Source organism: Leopardus geoffroyi, chromosome D1 (genome assembly GCF_018350155.1).
Source record: "Leopardus geoffroyi isolate Oge1 chromosome D1, O.geoffroyi_Oge1_pat1.0, whole genome shotgun sequence".
NCBI lineage: Eukaryota > Metazoa > Chordata > Mammalia > Carnivora > Felidae > Leopardus > Leopardus geoffroyi.
The window spans coordinates 112844254-112865673 of NC_059329.1; the positions used below are offsets into that span (position 1 = coordinate 112844254).

A 21420-nucleotide genomic window follows, 5' to 3' on the forward strand; every position below is an offset into this window, starting at 1 on the left:
GGTCTGCGGGATGCCAGGCCTGACTTCCCTGGTTTGCTTCGCTTCGCTCTTATCGGGAAACAGCAAATGGGAAAGCGAGGCAAGGAGAGGTGACCGAGAAAAGCCGCCACGCAGAGGAGCAGCGGGCTGCGTCCAGGGGGAGGGAGCGGGCTGCCTCTCTGTGCTGCGCACGGTCCAAGGACCCAGCTTGCTTCTAATGCCACCGTGGGCTGAGGCCGCACCTGGGCGTCAAAAAGCTGCCACGTGAGCATCTCAAACCAGCCCCCACTTTAAATCGCTGCACTGCCAGAACCAGGAAAGAAAGGCAGCTGCCAAAACACGGGCACCCACTCACCTGCCGTGACGAGAGCCGAAGTCAACAAGAAGGAATGAATCCCCGCACCCTTGGCTGCTGTTCCGGGGGAGGGGTCGGGGCAGAAAGGGTGCCAGCACCTGCCTGCGGGGGCTCCGGCACCAGCTCGGGGGACAAAAGTCAGACGCTGTTCCTAATGAGCAGTCACAGCTCGCCTGCCCCGCGGACAGGGGTCAATGGTGCCATTCCCACAGACATAACCCCGGCCTGCGTCACAAGGCCACCGCCCACTCCTGGCTTCTGCGTCCAAGCCACGTCCAACCCGGGTGGCTCCGACGGCCCAAGAGTCATTGGAGTAAAAGTGCCAAAAGGCTATGTGGTTATTTTTCAAATCAGTCATCAAAAGCAACCAAGCAGTGCTTTGGTATCTGACGGCTTCCAAAGCTAGAGAGAGCAGAGCTGAGCCGCCGTCCTGGGCCAAGGCCCTGCCCCTGGTGCCAGAGTGGACTGTGCTTGCTGTGTGACTTTGGCTACCTGACTTGACATCTCTGAACCTCAGCTCCCTCATCTGCAGCAGGAACAGCAGACCCTTCCTCCCAGGCAACTTGTCCGTTACGGCGAGATTCTGTGCGCAGGGTAATTAGCGCAAACTGCCAACCCTCTAGCACTCAATAAATGGTAGTTTCTAGTACAATCGCTACTCTTTGTGAGAAGCACTCTCAATAGACAACGGGAGAGTATGTTTGAAAAACACGTTGTACGTAAGGGGAAGAAAGGAGAGAATAAGAGGGAGACGGAGAAACGGTGACTTCTCCGTATTTCCCTCGTTTTATAGAGTTGACTCTAGAACGATGCAGATATTTTGTGTATCTATAAACACTTAAAACATCTAAAACGCGGCTGTTAAAAATCAGAAGTAAAATTAAACAAACTGAACGTAAATGCATACAGAGCTGGCGGTGTAAACACACAGAGAAAAATTGTGCCAAATGACCTCCAAACACAGATGTCATTGCACATCCCTAACAGGATGTGCTCTGATGACAAACGTAACTTCACCATCCGAGCATCGCGTTGCTGGCGGGGCTGTTCTGTGTGTGCTCCACGGAAGGAGCCTCCACTGAGCGCGGACAGGCGTGGTGAAACGGCCACAGGCAGGCGATCACTCCCCCGAGAAGAGAGCGGAGTTAGGAAAGACGACACAACGGACATTTCCGTAAAGCATCTCAGAGCTACCACGGCGACAAAGACCCGAGGTGCTGAGGCTCTGTGCGGGGCCACGGTGATGAAGGCTGCTTTGCCCTGCGATCGGGTGCGCATTCCCCACTCAGGGAAAGGGCTGGGAATCCGAGGGCCGATCCCTACCGGGTGCAGAGAAATCAACACGGTGTTTAGCAACAAGCAGAGCTAGTCAGCAGTCAAAACCGCAGACCTACAGGCAAAGTCCGGGTGGGAAGGAAGAGTGGAAAACTGAATGAGACATTTAGCTGCTTTCCCTTTCAAGACAAACCTTCTTAGGGGCCTCTGAACCTGGGAGGGACAGAAGGCTAAAGAGCGGGGCGTGAGCACCGGGGTGGAGGGCCCACCAGGGAGAGGGGCGTAGTGAGCACAGCAGGGGCTCAGCTGACAGCATCCGAGGGCCCCACGACGGGAGAGAGGGCAACACGGGCTGCAATGAATCCCCGCAAAGCTGAAACCCAGCCTTGCCTCAGCCCCGCGTGTGACCAGACTAGAGAGAAGAGCCCCCAGTCTATCTCTCTAGCACAAAAAGGGGGTAATCGTCTCCGAAACCAAAGAACATTATCTGTCTGGAGTCTCTTTTTTGAAAACATATGCAATGCTCGGCATTCAATAAACATCACTCATCATTCCCAGGGACAGTGCCAGGTGGGGGAAAACAAACAGAAAACTCAGTCAACAGAAACAGACCCACAGATGATGCAGACAGTCGCATGAGCCACTGAGAACTTTACAGGTAGTTAATATTTTCCAGAAAATAAAGGACAAGTGAGGGAAAAGGGCTGAAAAGATGGCTAATTTCATCAGAGAACTGGAAAGCCTGAAACAGTCAGTGAAAGATCTTAACGTGGGGTCTGCAACCACAAGACCCCTAAGAGAAAACAGAGACAGTAATCTCTTGGATGGCAGTCTTAGCGGCACATTTATGGATCTGCCTCGTGGGGTGAGGGAAACAGAAACAAAAATTAACTGTTGGGACTGCACCAAAATTAAAAGCTTTTCAGAGCAAAAGAAATCATTAACAAAACAAAAAGACAGCCTACTGAATGGGAAACGATATTTGCAAGTAAATATTCGATAAGGGGCTAATGTTGAGAATATATAAAGAACTTAAATCAACACCCCAAATCCAAAATAATCCAATTAAAAGTGGGCACAGGACCTGAATATACATTTTTCCAAAGAAGACCTACACACAGCCAACAGACGCACGAAGAGATGCTCAACATCACTCATCATCAGGGAAATGCAAATCAAGACCACAATGAGATACCACCTCACACCTGTCGGAAGGGCTAGAATCAGAAAGACAAGAAACAAGGGGTGTTGGCGAGGATGCGGAGAAAGGGGAACCCTCGTACACTGTTGGCGGGAATGCAAACTGGTGCAGCCACTCTGGAAAACACTGTGCAGCTTCCTCAAAAACCTTAGAATTACCTACGATCCAGTAAATCACACTACTGGGTATGTACCCGAAGAAAATGGACACGTGAATCCAAAAAGATACACGTACCCCTATGTTGTTTTTTTAATTTTTTTTTTAACGTTTATTTATTTTTGAGACAGAGAGAGACAGAGCATGAATGGGGGAGGGTCAGAGAGAGGGAGACACAGAATCTGAAACAGGCTCCAGGCTCCGAGCTGTCAGCACAGAGCCCGACGCGGGGCTCGAACCCATGGACCGTGAGATCATGACCTGAGCCGAAGTCGGCCGCTTAACCGACTGAGCCACCCAGGCGCCCCACGTAGCCCTATGTTTATTGCAGCATTATTTAAAATAAGCAAGATACCAGGGGTGCCTGGGTGGCTCAGTCGGTTGAGCGTCCGACTTCGGCTCAGGTCATGATCTCACGGTCCATGGGTTCGAGCCCCACGTCGGGCTCTGTGCTGACAGCTCGGAGCCTGGAGCCTGCTTGGGATTCTGTGTCTCCCTCCCTCTCTGCCCCTCTCCCACTCACACTCTGTCTCTCTCTCTCAAAAATGAATGGACATTAAAAAATTTTTAAAAATAAAATAAAATAAAATAACCAAGATACGGAAACAACTCAAGCATCCGTCGGTGGACAATAGATCAAGAAAATGCGGTGTGTTTGTGTGTATCTGAATACATACTCCGTGCATATGTACCGTTCGGCCATATTGCAGGAATATTACTCAGCCATAAAAAAGGATGAGATGTTGCCATTTGCAGAAACTCAAATGGATCCAGAGGGTATTAGCTGAGGGAAATGAGACTAAGAAAGACAAATACCATATGGTTTCACTTACACGTGGAATCTAAAAATAAGAAAACAAAAAAAACCAAATGAACAGTTTAAAACCCCCAAACAGGCTCTTAATACAGAGAACAGTCTGATAGCCGCCAAAGGGCAGAGACACGGGCAAAATAGACACCGAGCATTAAAAGACAGAAACTTCCAGCTCTAAGATAAATAAGGCACAGGGGATGAAAAGTGCAGCGGGGACACTGTAATGACGTAAGGCGACACACGGTGACTACACCTGCTGCGGTGAGCCCGAGTGAGATACAGAGCTGTCAAGTCCCTCTGTCCTATGTCTGAAACGAATGCAACATTGTAGGTCAATGGTACTTCAAATATTAAAAACAAAAAAAGAATCGACCATGACCTCCAGACCTGAAAACACAACATCTGCAATTCAGGACCTAGAGGGTGCATTTAGGATCCAACAGCACAGAGGAGAGGAGTAAGACAGCTGGAAACTAGGTCAGGAGGAAGCTCACGAGCGAAGCACAGAGCGGGGAGAGAGGGGACCACGGCAAGGAGGAACGGAACGCGCGGAAGCTCGGACGCGTGTGACCGGACAGCTGCAAGGCAAGACGAGGAAGGGGCAGGCATGCTGTCCCGTGTCACGACCCGGCCGATGCAACCCATGAATCCAAAGATTCAAAGAGGTGTGTGGATTTGGGGCAACAGGAGAAACAGCATCTGAGCAGATGCTGAAAACAGACGGAGAGTAAGGCAAACAGCCATTACCTACACGTGTGCGAAAAGAAACAGGAGGGGTCAGACCAGAAGGGCGGGCCGATCTGGAACCTGCCCCCGACGAAGACAGGCTAACCGTAAGGCTGAATAAATCATCTGCAGAAAGATCAAAGCAGATAATGTATCACCAGCATGAAATCTTAAATAAGGGATTCTGGCAAAAGAAAAATGATCCCGTGGGGGGTGGGGGTGGGGGAACATGGACATTCAGGAAGAAACACAAAGCAAATGGAAAATAAGCAGGTGATGGAGAGCACGAAAACGTACAGGTATATAAATTTCTAAATGTGTCATCAAAGCCAAGAGACGAAAAAAAGAAAGGTGCATTGGTGACATAAAAATAAATTACAATAAAATCTTATGCTTTCAAAATCACAAGCAACACTAAAAGAATCAATTTCATTTGTAAAAATCTGTAACCTACGGCTGCTAAGCGTTGCAATACCTACCCATATTATGACAAACCGACATCAAAGAGCCCCAAGCCCGAACCCCGAAACAGCCAAAACCCAGTGGGCAATCTTCAAGAAGCCAACACACTCTAGGAAGCGGGAAGAACCATCAAGAAGGAAAAAGTCGGCTTTCGGTGGCAGAGGGGCTGAGAGGTGATGGTGCCCACAGCTCCTGGACGACGGTCGCGTGTTTGACAGGGAGCGCGTGACAGGTGCTGGAATATATCTCCCATACGGGTGACGGCCCGGATTCCCGGCTTTCACCTGCACCCTTGAGCTCCAGATCATTCCGCTTGAACCCTGACTAGCTTAGCGAGGCAGCCCCTCTTTCCTTCCAGCCTCTGGCATCCAGTGACCAGTCAGCAAGTGCCCCAAGACGCAGCAGTGAGCCCGATGTCCAGCCACAGTGGGTTGCTGTTCCCCAGACGCCCTGTCACCACAAGGAACACCAGGTCTGGGAGTGGCTGTGAAACGCCTGTCTTCAGATGCACTAGGGTCAGCATCCCTCCCATCCCCGCCCCTGGAATCGTGCGGCTGAGACCCCTGACTTCGCATCTGAAGCATTTTCTACGCATCCAGAGGCTTCGGTGGGGCAACCAGCCCAGAAAGTGACGCCTCTTCCTCTCTCGAGATAGTGGTGAGCATGCCGGACATCAGCCTCTCTTCCGTGGTCTTTCTCTCCTTCCGAGTTGGAGCCTTCATGGAGGACTGCCTTAAGGGGGGGCCAACGTCATAAAATGGCACCCATAACGAGCAACTCTGGAGCCTGGCTTCTGTCTCCCCTCAAAACGCAATGCTTTGAGGACACGGACAGTGCCTTTCTGTTCTCTGGCCATTGCCCACCGCCAGTCCTACAAGGTCACCTGGACCCTCCCTCCCCACCCCCGTCCCGGCTCAGATTCTCGGCAGATGGAATTGAACACCCCTGCCCACCGCACACCATTACTCTAAGCCTCCCTCCACCAGCCGCTCAGGAAACGTAGAGAGCCAGCTACAACATGACAGTTTGCAACACAGAGGGAAGGTGTGTGGGGTTTCACAGTGGGCCACTATTTATATCTGCATGAATCAGCAGCCTGACGCTGTTTCTGTAAAAGAAAGCCATGGGCAAGTATATGCCGCGTTTCATCAGTGACTTTATGGAATAAGTATTTTCAAAGGTATCCTGCTACATTGACCCTGATCCAAGAAACACATGCATTTTATTAAAGACCGCCCACCAACGTGAAGAAAACCCTTTTAAAGCTGGTAGGTGAGGCAGCGGGTGGCCGTGGGTACCGCCTGGAGATCGCCAGAGTGCTTAGCAAGGAAACGGCTCGTCGGGAAAACGTGTCCTTGAATCTCTTTCTGTATCCGAGCCCCGCCCCGGGCACGAGCAGAAATCGTGAAATGTGCCTTTGCAAGGGGCCAGGCACTTAACACCTGGCAGAAGCGACACGCGAGGCCAGGCATTTCTCCACCCATCCGAGCCCGGCAGGTCTAGCCTGAGATGTCATGAACGCCAACCCGGTGGGAAGCCCACACGGCACCAGCCTCTTGCCATCCTGGCGCATAGACAGTCCGTCCTCCTCATTCGCGGTGGCTCTTGTCTGTGAAGTCACTGTGAACGCCGATGTAGCGAATACTGAGCAGGTGCCCCTAAGGGAGACGCAGGGGTTAGGTTCCCACAGCCTCTGCTCACGTTTTCACCAAGCCATCGACGCTCAGCTGCCTCGACGAGTGTTTCTGGGGGAGGACACCTTGTCTAATACGTACAGTTGACTCGCCAACACTGGCGACGCGCGGACGCCCAGCTGACACGCACTTTCTCCCTAGGGCACATTCCTGTGCTCACATCGCCGGCCAGCTCGGCAGCACTGTGCCTGGGGGCTGCTGGAAGCCGTAAAACACCAACAAAGAACACGGAAACGCACAACGAAAAAATTGCTCCTTGTTTTTCTTTTGGGCTGACACGTTGTAGTGAGCGGGCGAATTCACACACACAGAGCCTTGCAAACAATGAGACGGGATACGGGGGTCTTCAGAATCCTCTGGTCTGGCCGTAGGAACAAGGCGAGGCCACCCCCACGTCCCACCACTGATCGCCAGCCCCGCTCCTGGTTCCTGGTTGGGTCCTCCCCACCTGCTTGCAACCGAAAGGGGAGCCAGTGGTTGGAGCCTTCGGCCGCCAGGTGTGGGGGAAGGAGGAGCCCAGGCAGGCACCCATCGTACGCTTGTTAAGGCGACTCAATATGTGAGCCTCTCCGTTAAAGGAAATGAGGACCCACAGTATGAAACACACTCCGAAGAAAGAAACAACGTGGAGACACAAGGGTCTTGGTACCTGTTTTATAAGCAGTAACACTTTCCCACAGTGAGTAGGAATCCCTGAGCACGGACTCTGAATGCCGTTTAAATATTCATGGAGATACCGCAGTCTGTCTTCAGGAACGACCTCACAGTTACGTGCCCCGTTCACGCCTTCCCTCCTGCTCTGTGTCCTGGGTCATTTTGCCGCCCAGCTCGAGGGCAGTCAGAGCACAGGGGGTGGGCTTGTCCTGTGGGGCCGACGGATTTGGGCCGGAGTTGGAGGGATGGGGCCACCGGGGGGGAAGCCTGAGAGTCAATGCAAGGAAGGAAGCCCAAGACAGCAGACCGTCTTGGAAAGTGAAGAGTTCCCCATCTCTGAAGGAGTGCAAGCGGGGGAAGCCAAGATCGTGAGGACATGATAAAATGCCGGAAAACACGGGCAAGGTGCAGGTGGCCAATGAGAGCTTTCAACACCATGAGCCACCTGCCCAGATACTCAGATGAATGGGAGACACTGTTATAAGACCTGTCCCCGCCTATGAGGATGGCCCAGGTTCCACAATTCCTTGGTCACTTAGGAGAGACTCCAGGAATCACGGCACTCTCCCATCCACCCTGGGTCCCAAAGGTGCCTCGAAGGAAAGGCTTGTCTATCTGAAAGGAGAGCAGTTGAGGCCAGAGGTCTGAGACAGCTGGTCGACCAGCCAGGAAACCTAATTCAGCGGAGAACCTGGGAGCCCGGAGCCTGCTTCAGATCCTGTGTCTCCTCCTCTCTCTGCCCCTCCCCGATTGGCACTCTGTCTCTCTCTCTCTCTCTCAAAAATAAGTAAGCATTAAAAAAATTTAAAAAAAAGGATGGAGATGAACTGGAGTCCTAACACCAACTTTAGAGCCTCCAACTACCTGTAAAGCAACAGACAAAAGGAGTTCAGACCGCCACACGCTGTCTTTGCCAGAGATTTCTCTGTTTTGTTAGCAATCCCGTGGCTTCTGATGACCACATTCGAAGGTAGAAGCCACAGTGGAAATCGTTGTCAGTGAGAGAGACAGAGAGCATGGTGGCCAGGTGAGTGAGGACAGGGCAGGGACTTGTGGCTTCTCCATACAGTCCCCTAAAGAAGAGGGACCAGAAGATGTGAGCGAGTATAGACAGCAAGGACCCCAAGAGGTGGGTAAATTACACCGGCAGCACGGGCGATCCCTACCGCGACTCAGTCAACGCTGAACTTCCCGGGAGGAGCGTCGTTCCTCACCGGAACCAGCTCCTCGCATCCCTCTCCTTCCCTGGGATTTCTCGACTGGCCTGACCTTTCTGGAAAAGCGGCTGGGAGCTACAGCCGGTAAATCGGGAGCCTGGAATCTGTAGCAGGAGACAGGCACTCTGTGCTGCCCAAACTCCGGTTCTCTGCCTGGAGCTCGAACGTGACAGCCGCCAGCCCCGGACAAACGGAGATGATGAGCAGAGAGAGCCTGGGCTTTAGGGAAAAGTCATGGGCTCCAAGCGGCTTCTGTCTGCAAGGAAAGCTGAAAGTCTCCCAACAGCAGATACCCAGACGCATCCAGCAGAAGGTGCCCCTGGGGCGTCTCCTAGAACTAGCAATGGAGAATACAGACATCTTACGGAAGTCCCAAAGTCAACCGGCAATCAGAAAAGAGGGCCAAACACTCAGGACCAAACAGAAACCCCAAAGCCTTTCATGGAGATCTGCCGACTGGCTCTATGGAGGACCCACCCACCAGGGGTGGATGCGACTTGGGCTCAGCACCTGCATGAGGCCGCCTCCCACCCAGATGAGCTTTGCATGGGGAACAGGAGGCCACATCACCAGCAACCCCCTGCTGTCTCCAGACCCTGCGACCTCCTCAGGGCCCAGGGAGCAGGGCCAGCCCGCACACCGTGGGCCACCCAGGCACCAGCGCGCCCTTGAAAAGAGCTCCCTTTCGGCCACATGGACTTGGTCCTGTGATTGCCGTGACGATGACCCTGGCCTACGACCCAGGTTCTATTCCTGTGCCATGAGTGGGGATGTTACTGACCTCGCATCCACAGGGACCAAAAGCACACCGAGCGCTCAGCGTGCCTGGTGCCTGGGAGGTGCTCAGGGGATGTGGTGGCTCCCGCCATCAGCCCCGAACATGCCCCCACGGAGAGGCAGGCAAGCAGGACGGGAAGGCAGGACTTAGGGAAACAAAGTCTGGGCCGAGATGCGGTGGCATCCCTGTTCAACTCGGGGATTGACTGCATTTGAGGAACACAAACCCACATCACGTCCTCACTCCTTGCCTCCATTCAGGCCCCCTTCTTCCCCCCGGGGTCTTTATGGTCCTGCTGAAAGGCCGCGGCTCTGCCTCAGCTGCCGGAGGGGCACAGCCTGAGTGGTCCAGAATCAGCCCTTCTGATGAGACCTGGTAGGACAACAGCCCGGGTGCCCTGGGACAGGGTCTCAGCATCACTGAGGCGGCAGGGGGAGGTCCCAGGCACATCTCTAACCCCTGTAAGCCTAGAGGGGATGCTCAGCGGCTGAACAACACTGAGTGAGCGGGTAGAGGCAGCCGGCCTCATGAATGTCATCCACTGAGTTACTGCTCTGGGGTTTTGTGGGAACGGCGTCCCCTCCCCAAGGAATGGCATGTTCCTAAAACCAACAGTCATGTTCACTCAAGGGGTGACAGGAGCAAAGGCTTAGGGTTGGGGTTAAGGGAGGCAGGTGGAGACCCCTGGAGACAATGATGATGTAGGGTGAGGATACCTGTGGGCACCCCCTTCAGGGAGGGGCTATGAGCTTCCCCGAGGGACAGGACCAGCCAAGCAGTCGGGGAGGGGCTCCAGGCACAGGGAAGGGCGCCTGTGAGCCCCTATCCAGAACCTTCTCCTCTGGCCACTAGCCTTTCCCTCTTGGGGTGGGTAGAGTGACGGCCCCCAAAAGATTCCATGACTGGATCCCGGAGCCAGCAAATACGTGACCTTCTATAGCAAAACGGGTGTTTGCCGAGCGACGAGGTTAGGGATCCAGAGATGGAGATGTTGTTCAGGACTGTCCGGGTGGGGCCTGAATGTAATCACAGGTGTCCTTGTAAGAAAGAGGCAGAGGGAGATTTGAATACAGAGGAGGGGCCCTGTGACTGCGGAGGTGGAGGCTGGAGGGCACAGCCACAGCCCGGGGTCCCTGGAGCCCCAGAAGCTGGAGGAGGCAGGAAGGACCCTCCCCCAGAGCCTCCGGAGGCAGCACAGCCCAGAAATGCCTTGATTCAGACTTCCGGCCCCCAGGCTGTGAAGGTACATTTGTGCTGTTTTAAGCCACTGTCCTTCTCCCCCTCTGAGGACCCCCGGTAGAAATGGCTCAATTATGGAAGAGCTGGCCGGTTTCCAAACACAGGAAGCTCAATCGCCTTAAGTCTTTCTCAAAAGGGGTGAAACCACCCCACCCCCGGGGGGAAACAGTTCTCGGGGAACGAAAATATCTCACTGTTTGTATGCATACAGCCCCGCTATGGTGAGACAGCGTGCACATGAGGAATACGTGTGTACCTTCACGCGGGTCTCCTGGAACACTGGCTGGGAGGGCTCTTCCCTCGGAGCCCCAGAGGAAGAACTGAGGTCACGGTCAGAGAGCTCCCCACGCTGCTGCTGGGATATTCGAACCCCGATCCTTTATACAGAAACTGGCTTCTCTCTCTCGAAACGTAATGATCACGTTCTGGGGCGCCTGGATGGCTCTGTCAGTTGAGCGTCCGACTTCGGCTCAGGTCGTGATCTCACAGTCCGTGAGTTCGAGCCCCGTGTCGGGCTCCGTGCTTACGGCTCGGAGCCTGGAGCCTGCTTCGGATTCTTTGTCTCCCTCTCTCTGACCCTCCCCCGATCATGTCCTGTCTCTGTCTCAAAAAAATAAACGTTAAAAAATTTTTTTTTAAAAAAGAATCATGTTTTTATTTTTATTCCCAAAGTTCTGGGCTCTAGTGACCCCTGTCCCGGCTCTGGGCCTTTGCTCATATGTCACCCTGGAAACTCAGGGGCCGTTTCAATCGAGAATCTCGCATCCTGGTCAGTGGCATTGTCTTGAAAGATCTCTTTGCTAATTTCTTCTCTTTTTTCTGCTTCTTCTGGAAACTCCATTATTCAGATGTCAGGCCAACATGGCGACTCCCTGAATTTTCTGACACCCCACTTCTGCCCGTCTCCTGACCCTCTCCAGGGTCACTGCTGTCATTAGTAATTGTCGAGAGCCCCCTCAACGCCCCATGTCACACACATGCTCTACCCCCCTGGTTGCATTGACGATACTATTTGCGAAGTTCCCTTCTGGTCTCTGAGTTTCTCAGGTTCTGTCCGGCGTCTGCCTTTCACGCCGCGGTTTCCCCAAGCCAGCCCCATTTTCCATCGGAAACACGTGCACGCAGAATGGAGGCTCTGGGTGTCAGCTGCTCTGGGCAACAGGAGGACCCACAGGGCGCTTTCACTGGGCGTGGGGGATGAAACCCAGCTCGCTCGGCAGAAGGGCTCCATTCCCAGAGGTGACAGTAAATGCAAAGGCCCTGGGGTCAGAACATGTCTGGAGTGCTTGAGAAAAAGCAGGTGTCCGGAGAAGAACGAGCAAGCCAGGAGGGCGAGTTAGGAGGTGGTCACGTGACCCCCCCCCAACCTTAGTGCAACTTCCCAGTGTCCCCCCCCCCACCACATGCAGCACAGAAGACAGCACAACGGGACAGATCCTGGGACTCAGCTCACGACATTAGCACGGAGTGGAAGCTCATGGGAGAAACGAAATCGCCTTGACCTTGCACTAAAATCCATGTGGATTTCAAGGACACAAGGCACAAGCAAATAGTTTGGGTTTTGAGTCGCTAAACAAAACGATTCAGGAAAGTGCCTCGCGGGAATAAGGAACAGAGGTGCCCGTTGAGCGCATTTCCTCGGTTTCCCAGAAAATACGCAAAACCAGAACCGGATGTCCCCAAAATGTCAGACTGCCTCTGCCGCTGGTCTGCCCACCAGCCCAGAAGCAGCTGCTTCGATAAGAGCACGACTAGGACAGAGCACGCGGTCTTCTGCAAGGCGCTCACCACGCCATCTCGAATCGTGCGTGAGAAGGTGTCCGTCCCTCTCCGTCTATACCACTGAGTGAGTGAGCTCGACGTGCACGAGATCGACGTGCATTCCAAACAAAGTACATGAGACACTCGTCGTCTGGGGGATGACAGCCGGGGCTTCAGACAAGACACAAGGTCACTTTCAGGAGCCAAGTGATCCCCCAGGGGACACGCAAGGCCACACACTGGGCGCCGTAGAATCACAGAGCGAAGGGTTGAAGACACAGGAAGCATCGCCAGGCAGAACTTACGGGACTCTGCCTGCGAGGCAGCCACAGCCCGGTGCTTTGAAACGCAGTCCCTGTTTCCTGCTTCGGCCGTCTTCCTCCTGCTTTTACGTCCTGCGTGGCGGTCGAGGACGAACACAGGGTCCGGTGGCCAAGGGCAACCTGTGCTGACCCTTACCAGCCACGGGACCAGTGTTCCTGGAGAGGAGCCACAGGAGAAACGACTGCCGATGACGTGAGTTAGGGTCAGTGCCAGGCGGGCAGAGAGCTGCGCCCATGGAAAGGCAGCCCACGCCACGGCACTCCACCTTGACGGATTCCACCTCTTCCCGCCCCCTTGCCCTCCGACTTCCTGCCTGTATTAACGCTAGACGCCAGTCTTTCAGAAGACCTCTCCTCACCATTTCCTCGTCTCCTTATTCCTCACGCCCTGTGTCCGGACATCTGACCAGCAGCCTAGAGACAACACAACTGCGACCCACGTGGGGAGAAAGGCCACCTCTCCAAATATGCCGGGTGCTGGAAGGCCTGCCTGCAACCCCAAGGAAGTCCCTCTGGGGGAGGAGCTTCCGGGAGGCAGGAAGGACTCATCAATGCCCCCGTGTGCCAACCAGAGTTCCCCGGGGGACACGCCCATAGGACGTGTGTGTGGACACACAATTAAGAGGAGCTGCGGGGCCAGACAAGTCCGAAATCTGTAGGACAGGCCGGCAACCTGGGAACTCAGGCAGATGTTCTACGTTAGGGTCGTTTTTTTTTAACATTTTTTTAAAGTTTATTTATTTTTGAGAGAGAGAGACAGAGCATGAGCTGGGGAGGGACCAGAGAGAGAGGGAGACCCAGCATCCGCAGCGGGCTCCGGGCCCCGAGCCGTCAGCCCAGAGCCCAACGCGGGGCTCGAACCCACAAGCTCTCCATTACAGTCTTGAGGCAGAATTTCGTCTTCTCTGGGAAACCTCTTTCCTTTTTTCTTTTAAGGCTTCCCGCTGATTAGATGAGGCCCACCTACATTACGGAGGGTTCATCGCCTTCACTTAGCTGGCGGGAGACGTGGTTTAACCACGCCTGCAGCGAACCTTCGCAGCAATGCCCACGCGACTGTGGTTAGGTAGCTGGGTGTGAGCGCCTAGCCAAGCTGGGCAGCAGACTGGCCACCAAGAGCTGCCCGACCTGCGTTCGATCTTCACGTAGACCTTCTATGTCTTCAGACTTCCTTCCATTCCGTTTGTCTTCGAAATCGGGATACGTTGTTTTCTGCTCCCTCGGGCTGAACGGTCCAAGGTACAAGGGACCCCTAACGTTGCTCACTCCGAGCCAGGATACAAGGTGTGCTACAGAAAGCGTGCCGAGCGCTGGACTGGAGGTCCGGAGGCCTGGAGACCACGAACCCAGCCACTCGCTTACTTCGCATCCCAATGCGTCCATCTCTTTATCGTCCCATTTCATCTACGAATCGGGCATAAAAACGGCTACCTCATTGGGATTCTGAACATCAAATGACAACATTCGGAAGAGCGTTTGTAAGCTTTAGAATTCCGTGCAACTGGCAAGATTTGCCATCGTCACCATCATTGCCACCGTCACACCACTGTCCCCATCGTCATCGCTATCATCACCACTATCACACCATGCGCCGTCATCACTATCTCTGCCGCTGCCATTGTCACCACCATCGCGGCCACCATTCCCATCGTCATCTCCATCGTCACGACCCCTACCATCCCTTCACTACTAGCATCATCACCATCACCATCATCATCATCGCCAACATCCCCATCACGATCACCGTCATCGTCACCATCGTCACCAACATCATTATCCCCACCATCACCATCCTCATCACCATCAAAATCATCATCCCCATCATCCCCATCATCCCCAACATCACCACCACCATCACCACCATCATCAACATCACCACATCATCACTTTACAGGTTAATTTTTGTCCCCTCGAATTTCAAACGGTGAAGTCTTAACTCCCAAATGTTAGCGTTTGCAGAGAGGGCTTTTAATGTTAAATGTGGTCATAAGGGTGGGACCCCAATTTGATGGAATTATTGCTTCCACAAGGAAAGGGTTAGACAGCAGAAAGCCCCTCCTGTCTCTACATATGCACAGAGGAAAGACCAGCGAGTAGGTGGCCATCTTTCAGCCAGGAGGAGAGCCTCGCCCGAAACTACATTTTCTGGCACCGTGACCCTAGACTTCCAGCCTCCAACACCGCGTGAAATAAACATCTGTCGTCTAAGCCTGTGGCATTTGGCTACGGCTGCCGGAGCTGACCGAGGCCACCACCACCATCAGCATCACTGTCTAATCTATACCCAGGGGCCACTGTAAGCGTCTCTCCTCCTCCTCCTCCTCCTCCTCCTCCTCCTCCTCCTCCTCCTTCCTTTCCTTCAAGAATCATCTCTCTTGGGATTCTCAAACCCAAGCAGGCACCAGGATCTGAGAGGGCTTCTCAGAACCCAGGACACCAAGCCTTGCCCTTGAGCTTCTGGCTCCGTGGGACCAGGGTGGGGGAGGGCTGCGCATCTGCATTTTCCCTCAAGTCCTGGAGTGTCACTGATGCTGCTGGTTGAGCATTTGGAGGAAACCATGAAGCAAATGTTTGGCCAGATCAACTCATGGAACGGGCCACGATCTCTCAGAACAGCAGCCGAGGAGCACGAGTGTTTTGCAGGGAGCACATCTGATCCTCTCAAAGGGCGCAGCAAACCATCGCTTCAGCCACACTCAGGACAGTAAGGGGTTCCTCTTCCACAACTGGGAGGCGGGTGCCGTGAGCGAGAATGAGAGCCATGCACTTTGTAGCCGGGGCTCGCAGGCTGAATCGCCTCTCTGCATCGTCACAGTGTGAGAAGACAGGGGACATGAGGGAGGGACCCAGCTCCCAGAAGCCGCGGAGCCCGTCTGGGCATGCCAACCAAGTAGCCCGGACTCTGAATCCGCCGGTCACGTGAACAACGCTCGCAGCAGACAGGGTCCTATTACTCAGCTGCATTTTGCATAATTGTCTTCCAGACCCATTTGGGCACTTGACTGATTATCAAAGGAGAGACAGATGGCCTGGCCTCGGAGCTGGTGCCGCCCTGCTCCCGGGAGGGAGCATCCTGCCAGGACTCCCGTAAGGGGTGTCCCATCCCAGGGGATCGCTGCAATGACGCTTCAGCGGGAGGGGGGGGGAACCCATGGGGGAGGCCACCTATGTGCCTTTGGTCCTGGACGCCACGCACAGCTACTTTCCGGGAGTACCCCGTGTCAGTTACCAGGCGCTGCCCCAGAGTCGGAAACGGGTCTTCTGTATCCCCAAAGGGCTTACCGTGAAACAAGGACATCAGCTTTCCTTTTCTAAGCAGCTGAAGCAATAGTTTGACTTGAGAAAAGTAAAAGGACCAAAGAAATGTATTATTTAATGACAAAAAAAGAAATCTTTAAACCAGGACCACCAGCAAGCCACAGCAAAGCCCTCGGGGGCAGACGCAGGCAAGTGGAAGGTGCCACCGCGGCCCCTAAGCACCCCCAGCAAGAGGACGTTTCCCGGGACGGTAAGGGCGGCCTTCTCAGACCCGTTAAGAAACCGGGAAGTCACGTCCACGACCCATTTTGTTGTAAATGCCTGAAAGCCACAAGATTCGAGACCACAATCCAGGCCCACCGCCGTGGGTCAACGACGGTAACTTTTACGGGTGGTTTTTAAACAGCCAGCCCAGGGTTCGGAGCAGACTGGTTCATTCTCAAGACGTCAAACCCGTCCTTATGAGCAAGGCCTGAGAAGGGTGCGCGCCAGTTCTGCGTCGGAGACCTCCTGGCTCGGTAAGAGGTAAAAATTACCTCCAAATAAAAATGACGGTCACTTGGGTTTTCCTGCAAGTGGAGACATCCGACCACATTCAGGGTCGAACAGCATTTCTGCAACTTAGCCCCGCCCCCCCTACACACACAAATCTGTTTTCGCCCTAAACCATCTGGTCAGCTGCATCGAAATCATCCATCCAACAGGGTTTTACTCAGCTGGAAAGGGGAACAAGGCACCCCGAGAGCGACCACGCGGACGGCCCTCAGACACAACCCACGGAGAGAAAGAAGCCGGACACAGAGGCCACACGGTGTGTGGATCGTTTTCTACGGAATGTCCAGAACGGGCAAATCCACGGACAGAAAGTGGATTCGTGGTTGCCAGCGGCTGGGGGTGGGGGAGAGTGGGGGGTGGTAATGAGTGGGGCGGGGGGGAGGGTTACTTGGGGGGTGATGAATCCACACAGCACTGAGGGTTGCACAACATCTGGAATGTTCTCAGGGCCCCTGAAACGCGCCCTTTGAAACGGTCAAAACGGCCGACTTTGTGTGATACATACCAGCACAATTTAACCACGAGGAGGTGGTGGCTTTGCCCTCCGCCCCGGAGCCCTGTGGCCACCGCCGGGCTGGCGTCGCCTCCCTCCGCTCCGGGACAGCAGGCCCCGTGGGGGTGCCAGACGACGGCAGGCCGCCTCCCCACGGCAGAGCCACAAAGCGCCCCCCTTGCAATCGGCCCGCAGAGGCTGTTCGCACGCCCACAGGGGTGAATGGCTGCGGGCTCCCGCCGCTCTGCCCACCGGGAAGGAGGGCTGCGGACCGGCAAACCGAAAGGCGCCAGCGGCTCCGGCGTGAAGGGGGCGCAGGCTCCGAACCAGGCAACGTCCCCGCGAGACGGGCCACTGGACACACGGGTCCGTGCGGAAACCGCGTGGCCTCCCGCGACGGTGCACGCACGGGTGGTGCGGCTCTGGGCGCTCCTCTTACCTGAAACGGGGTCTGGCTGTTGTAGTTCTTGAGTTCCTTGTTCCCGCCTCGGAACAGCAGCACTCTGGCACAGCTGTCCTGCAGGGGGGAGAAGAGAAGCCCGTTTGTAGGCCGGTGGCACAGACGTCCTCCAAAGGGACACGCTCCGAGGCTCCGTGCACAAGAAATCCGGGATACGCACGCAGGTCTGCAGGGGGCGCCTCTGGTCACAGGGGCGGCGAGGAAGAGGGTGAGCGCAGGGGGGCAGTGAGGACGGGGGTGAGCGCGGGGGGCAGCTCCAGTCACCAGGGCGGTGAGGACGAAGGGGAATGGCCCCGCACCCTCTCGGGTGACGCTTAACTTCTCCAAACACTTTGGGATGACAGCTTGGCAGGACCTATGAAAATGCATAACGTGTGCACCCCACGGCCAAACCCCCCCCCTCCTGAGGGCCGTGTGCTACGGAATGTCTCGCACGTGTGTGTAACATAGAGGGAGAACACGTACGCAACGCACAACACCTGGACACGGCATAAATGTTCTGCAATAAGGGAAGTGGGAAGACGTTCCAGAACATTCTTCGCCTGGAAAGTTGTAGGAAAAAACAAGGTAGATCCACAAAGCCTGACAAGAAATAGACCCAAGAACTTCCAGGCAAAAACAAGTCTCAGAACCACAATACGGCTTAATTAATTTCCTTTATGCTTTAAAAGCCTCTGTGTTGTAGCCAAGTGGGGAGCAAGTCTGGAGGGAGCGTCCCGGGGCCCAAGGGAGAAAGCGTCAGGGAGTCAACGGGGGGAGTCTTTTTTTATTATTTCCCATGCTTGTATTTTTTGATGTTTCTTAAAGGCAGTCAATATTCATTTTGTGTGTGTGTGTGTGTGTGTGTGTGTGTGTGTGTTTACAATGAAAATAGGTCTATTCCTGTCCGTTTATGGAGCACCTACTATTTGCACACCCGTGTGCATGCACCCTGCAGGAGGGAGCCTGCCGACGGCCCGGGGAGCACCAGTCACGGCCTCCCGAGGGCACCCCGGCTTCCCCGTTTTTCCCCGCAGAATCCAGAGACGACGGGTGTGACCGCCCAGGGCACCCCCGCCCCAGACCTGAAGGGGACCTGTGTCCTGGGGAAAGACAGGTGCACGCTGTGGGGTCACAGGACCTTGAGAACAGCAGAGTGAAGACAGAGTGGGCACCCATCGACAGAATGGGGCCAGAGGCTGCCCAGGGCTGGAGGGACCGAGGGAGATGTGGGCTCTCCCGGGGCGCTGCGTGGGGCGATGGAAGGACCCGGTACTCACTGGGGTCATGACTGCCAGCTGTGGGTGAGAATCCACGGAACCCTATATTTTAGAGGGGAAATTGTATGGTGTGTGAACTATTCCACAATAAGGGCATCCTGGATCAGCACAGCAGGAAGCGAGAGCAAGAGACAGAGACAGACAGAGACAGAAGAGACAGACACAGAGAAACAGAGACAGAGAGAGGCAGACACACACAGAGAGTCAGAGGGACAGGGCACCACCCGGGTGGAAGTTTCCATTCCAGGACAGTGATGCCAAGCCAGAGCAGAGCAGGGTCTGGCAAAGCAGATGTGAGCTCTCAGGAGCCAGCTGGGGCCACCCCGGCCCTGTGACCCGGGCAAGGGGCCCCGGGGACCTCCGCTGTGCTGATGTTAAGGGGAGGCCACACAGAGGAGGCGGGGGCCCTAGCTCTGTGTGCTGCAGGCAGGGGAGGCATCCCAGCACCGCGAGCCGCTTCTAAGACGCGGGTGAGGGCGGATCTGAGTCCTGCAGAAAGGATTTCCCGGCCCCTGTGCTCCCACCTGCGCCCAGGTCCCAGGGCCCCAGGGGCAGCTCGGGGCTGACCGCGGTGGCTGTCTGCATCGCTGTGGATGCTCTGTCACACTGATTTTCTCCCCCCGCATGTGTTCGTGTAGAACTTTGAGTCACTCGAAAAGTTTAAGAAAACCGGAAAAGACGTATCTGTGCTCGGGAACCAAAATCTTCCAGATGCGGGATGCCATTACATCCAGGGTTAAAAAAAAAAATGAGCGAGCCGGCATGTCAGGTGGTGACAAGCCCTGGACAGCCAGCCCGAGGCCACAGCCCAGGACAGAGGCAGGTGCCATTTTATTCCAGGATCTCAAACTACACTTGCAGGGGGGAGGGGGGAGGGCGGCTGGAATCCCGCACAGCTGGTGCTGTGAAGAGGTTGTATTAGGACACAGGCCCCCAGGCTCTCTGGTCCTGCCCCAGCCCTACCCACCCTGCCTGGCTCCTGGAGCCTGCCCAGCATCCACCCTCCCGCCGTGAATTAGCCTAGCTGAGTCCTGTTACTGACAACCCAAAGGAAGTCAATTAAATTACTTACACAACAGCACCATCATGCCAGAGTGAGCAAGATGTCTGTGGTGACAGAGGAGAGGGTATTTGAGGAAACTGAGGCAGAGAAGGGAACTGGGGCAGGAGAACATTGGTGGGGGCACGTAAGACACAAGAGAGCAGAAATCCCCTGGGGTGGCAAGCAGGGGACCGCAGCTGGGACTCAGGGGACATGAATGTGGCCGGGAACAGTGGGGGGGATCTCCCCTGAGCTACGTGGGCCCCCCCCGTGTGCCCTGGCCCCGCTCAAGGGCGTGAATGAGCAGCCTGGAAGGACCACCAGCCGACAGCTCCCAGAGGCAACAACCAGGACTGGACAGCCCCGCAGGACCCCCGATTCTGCAGGTCCTTGTAAACGCTCCCTACTTGCTAAGTAAGCACATTCACTGAAAAGTCCCATCAGAAGCGCTGAGAATCACTCCTCGCCATTCACACCCTCCCAGGTGGGATCCAGCCAGGGTCCCTTCCTACAAAGGGAGTGTTTGCAAGTCAGCATTAACCCACCCAGAGACACGGTCCGTCACTCTAGTATCTGCCCGACTTCGACGTGAGACCACGTCCCACAGCCGTCTCACGATTAAAGGGTAAACGGTTCGTCCGGCTTACTAACAATTATACCGTGTGTGTGCGCGTGCGTGTGTGCACAGACGTGGGCCTGCGAGTGTGTGTGCACATGTGTGCTCTGCCGTGCAGCATCCCTGCTATGGGCTAACAGGAGGCCCATTTCACAGACAAGGCAGCGGAGGCCCGGAACGTTTAAGTGAAAAACCGCGGCTTCAGAAAGGGAGAAGACGAGTTAGCCGTGGCCCAGAGGAGGGCTGAGGGGGACCTGGCTGCTCCCTCCAATGGCTGCCGGCTGCCACGTTCCTCCCCGAGGCGCCTCCTCTGGGATACACCGAGGTGTGTTTCCATCCTCTTAAGTAAGTCAGTCGAGTATACACGAAGCAGTCTGCATTTTTTTTTTTTTTGACAGCCAAAGCATCAGGAAGAATATTGTCTTCACTGCCAATTATCTTCTGGGCAAGACCCTTCAGAGACACTTAACCAAACTACCTCCCACCTCCCTGAGGATCTCTGAGGTTTGCTCAGCTCCCAGCCAAGGCAGGCCATTCCTCTGGGTCACCACCTGCTGCAGGAGCCCGGATGTCACCATTTTCACTTTATACACGAAGAAACAGGCCCAGAAAGCACGTCCGTTCATGCCTCAACCAGTGGATGCTGACTGTCAGCCGGGCCAAATACTGCTCTGGCCCCCAGGGACACAGAGCACCATGCAAATGATAAAAGAGGGTCATGTGACAGAGAGAGGGAGGGCAGGTGGTCAGGGAAGGACCCCGAGGAGGGGGTCCCTAAGCTGAGCCCTAAACCAAAGAAGGGCTGGATGACAATCGAGGGAAGTGTTCCCAGCAGAGGGAGCAGCAAATGCAAAGGCCCTGGTCTGGGCTACAGGCAGCTGGGGCAGGGGGCAGGTGATGGGTGCACAGGAGCAGGTGACAGGTGCACAGGGGCAGGTGACAGGTGCACAGGGGAAGGTGAGGGGTGCGCAGGGGCAGGTGACAGGTGACGGGTGCACAGAGGCAGGTGACGGGCAGAGGGGCAGGTGACAGATGCACAGAGGCAGGTGACAGCTGATGGGTGCATAGAGGCAGGTGACAGGTGACAGGTGCACAAAGGCAGG

General features: G+C 55.1%; 1 protein-coding gene across 17 annotated transcripts in view; it reads right to left on the reverse strand.

Moving 5' to 3' along the window:
• The window catches only part of SHANK2 (SH3 and multiple ankyrin repeat domains 2), a 490708-nt gene that overhangs the window by 345395 nt on the left and 123893 nt on the right, over nucleotides 1-21420 (reverse strand). For all 17 annotated transcript variants that reach the window (XM_045486261.1, XM_045486258.1, XM_045486265.1 and 14 more), the window contains one exon: nucleotides 17380-17457. In XM_045486261.1, coding sequence (XP_045342217.1) covers nucleotides 17380-17457 — 78 coding nt within the window. The remainder of the gene's footprint in view (nucleotides 1-17379; nucleotides 17458-21420) is intronic.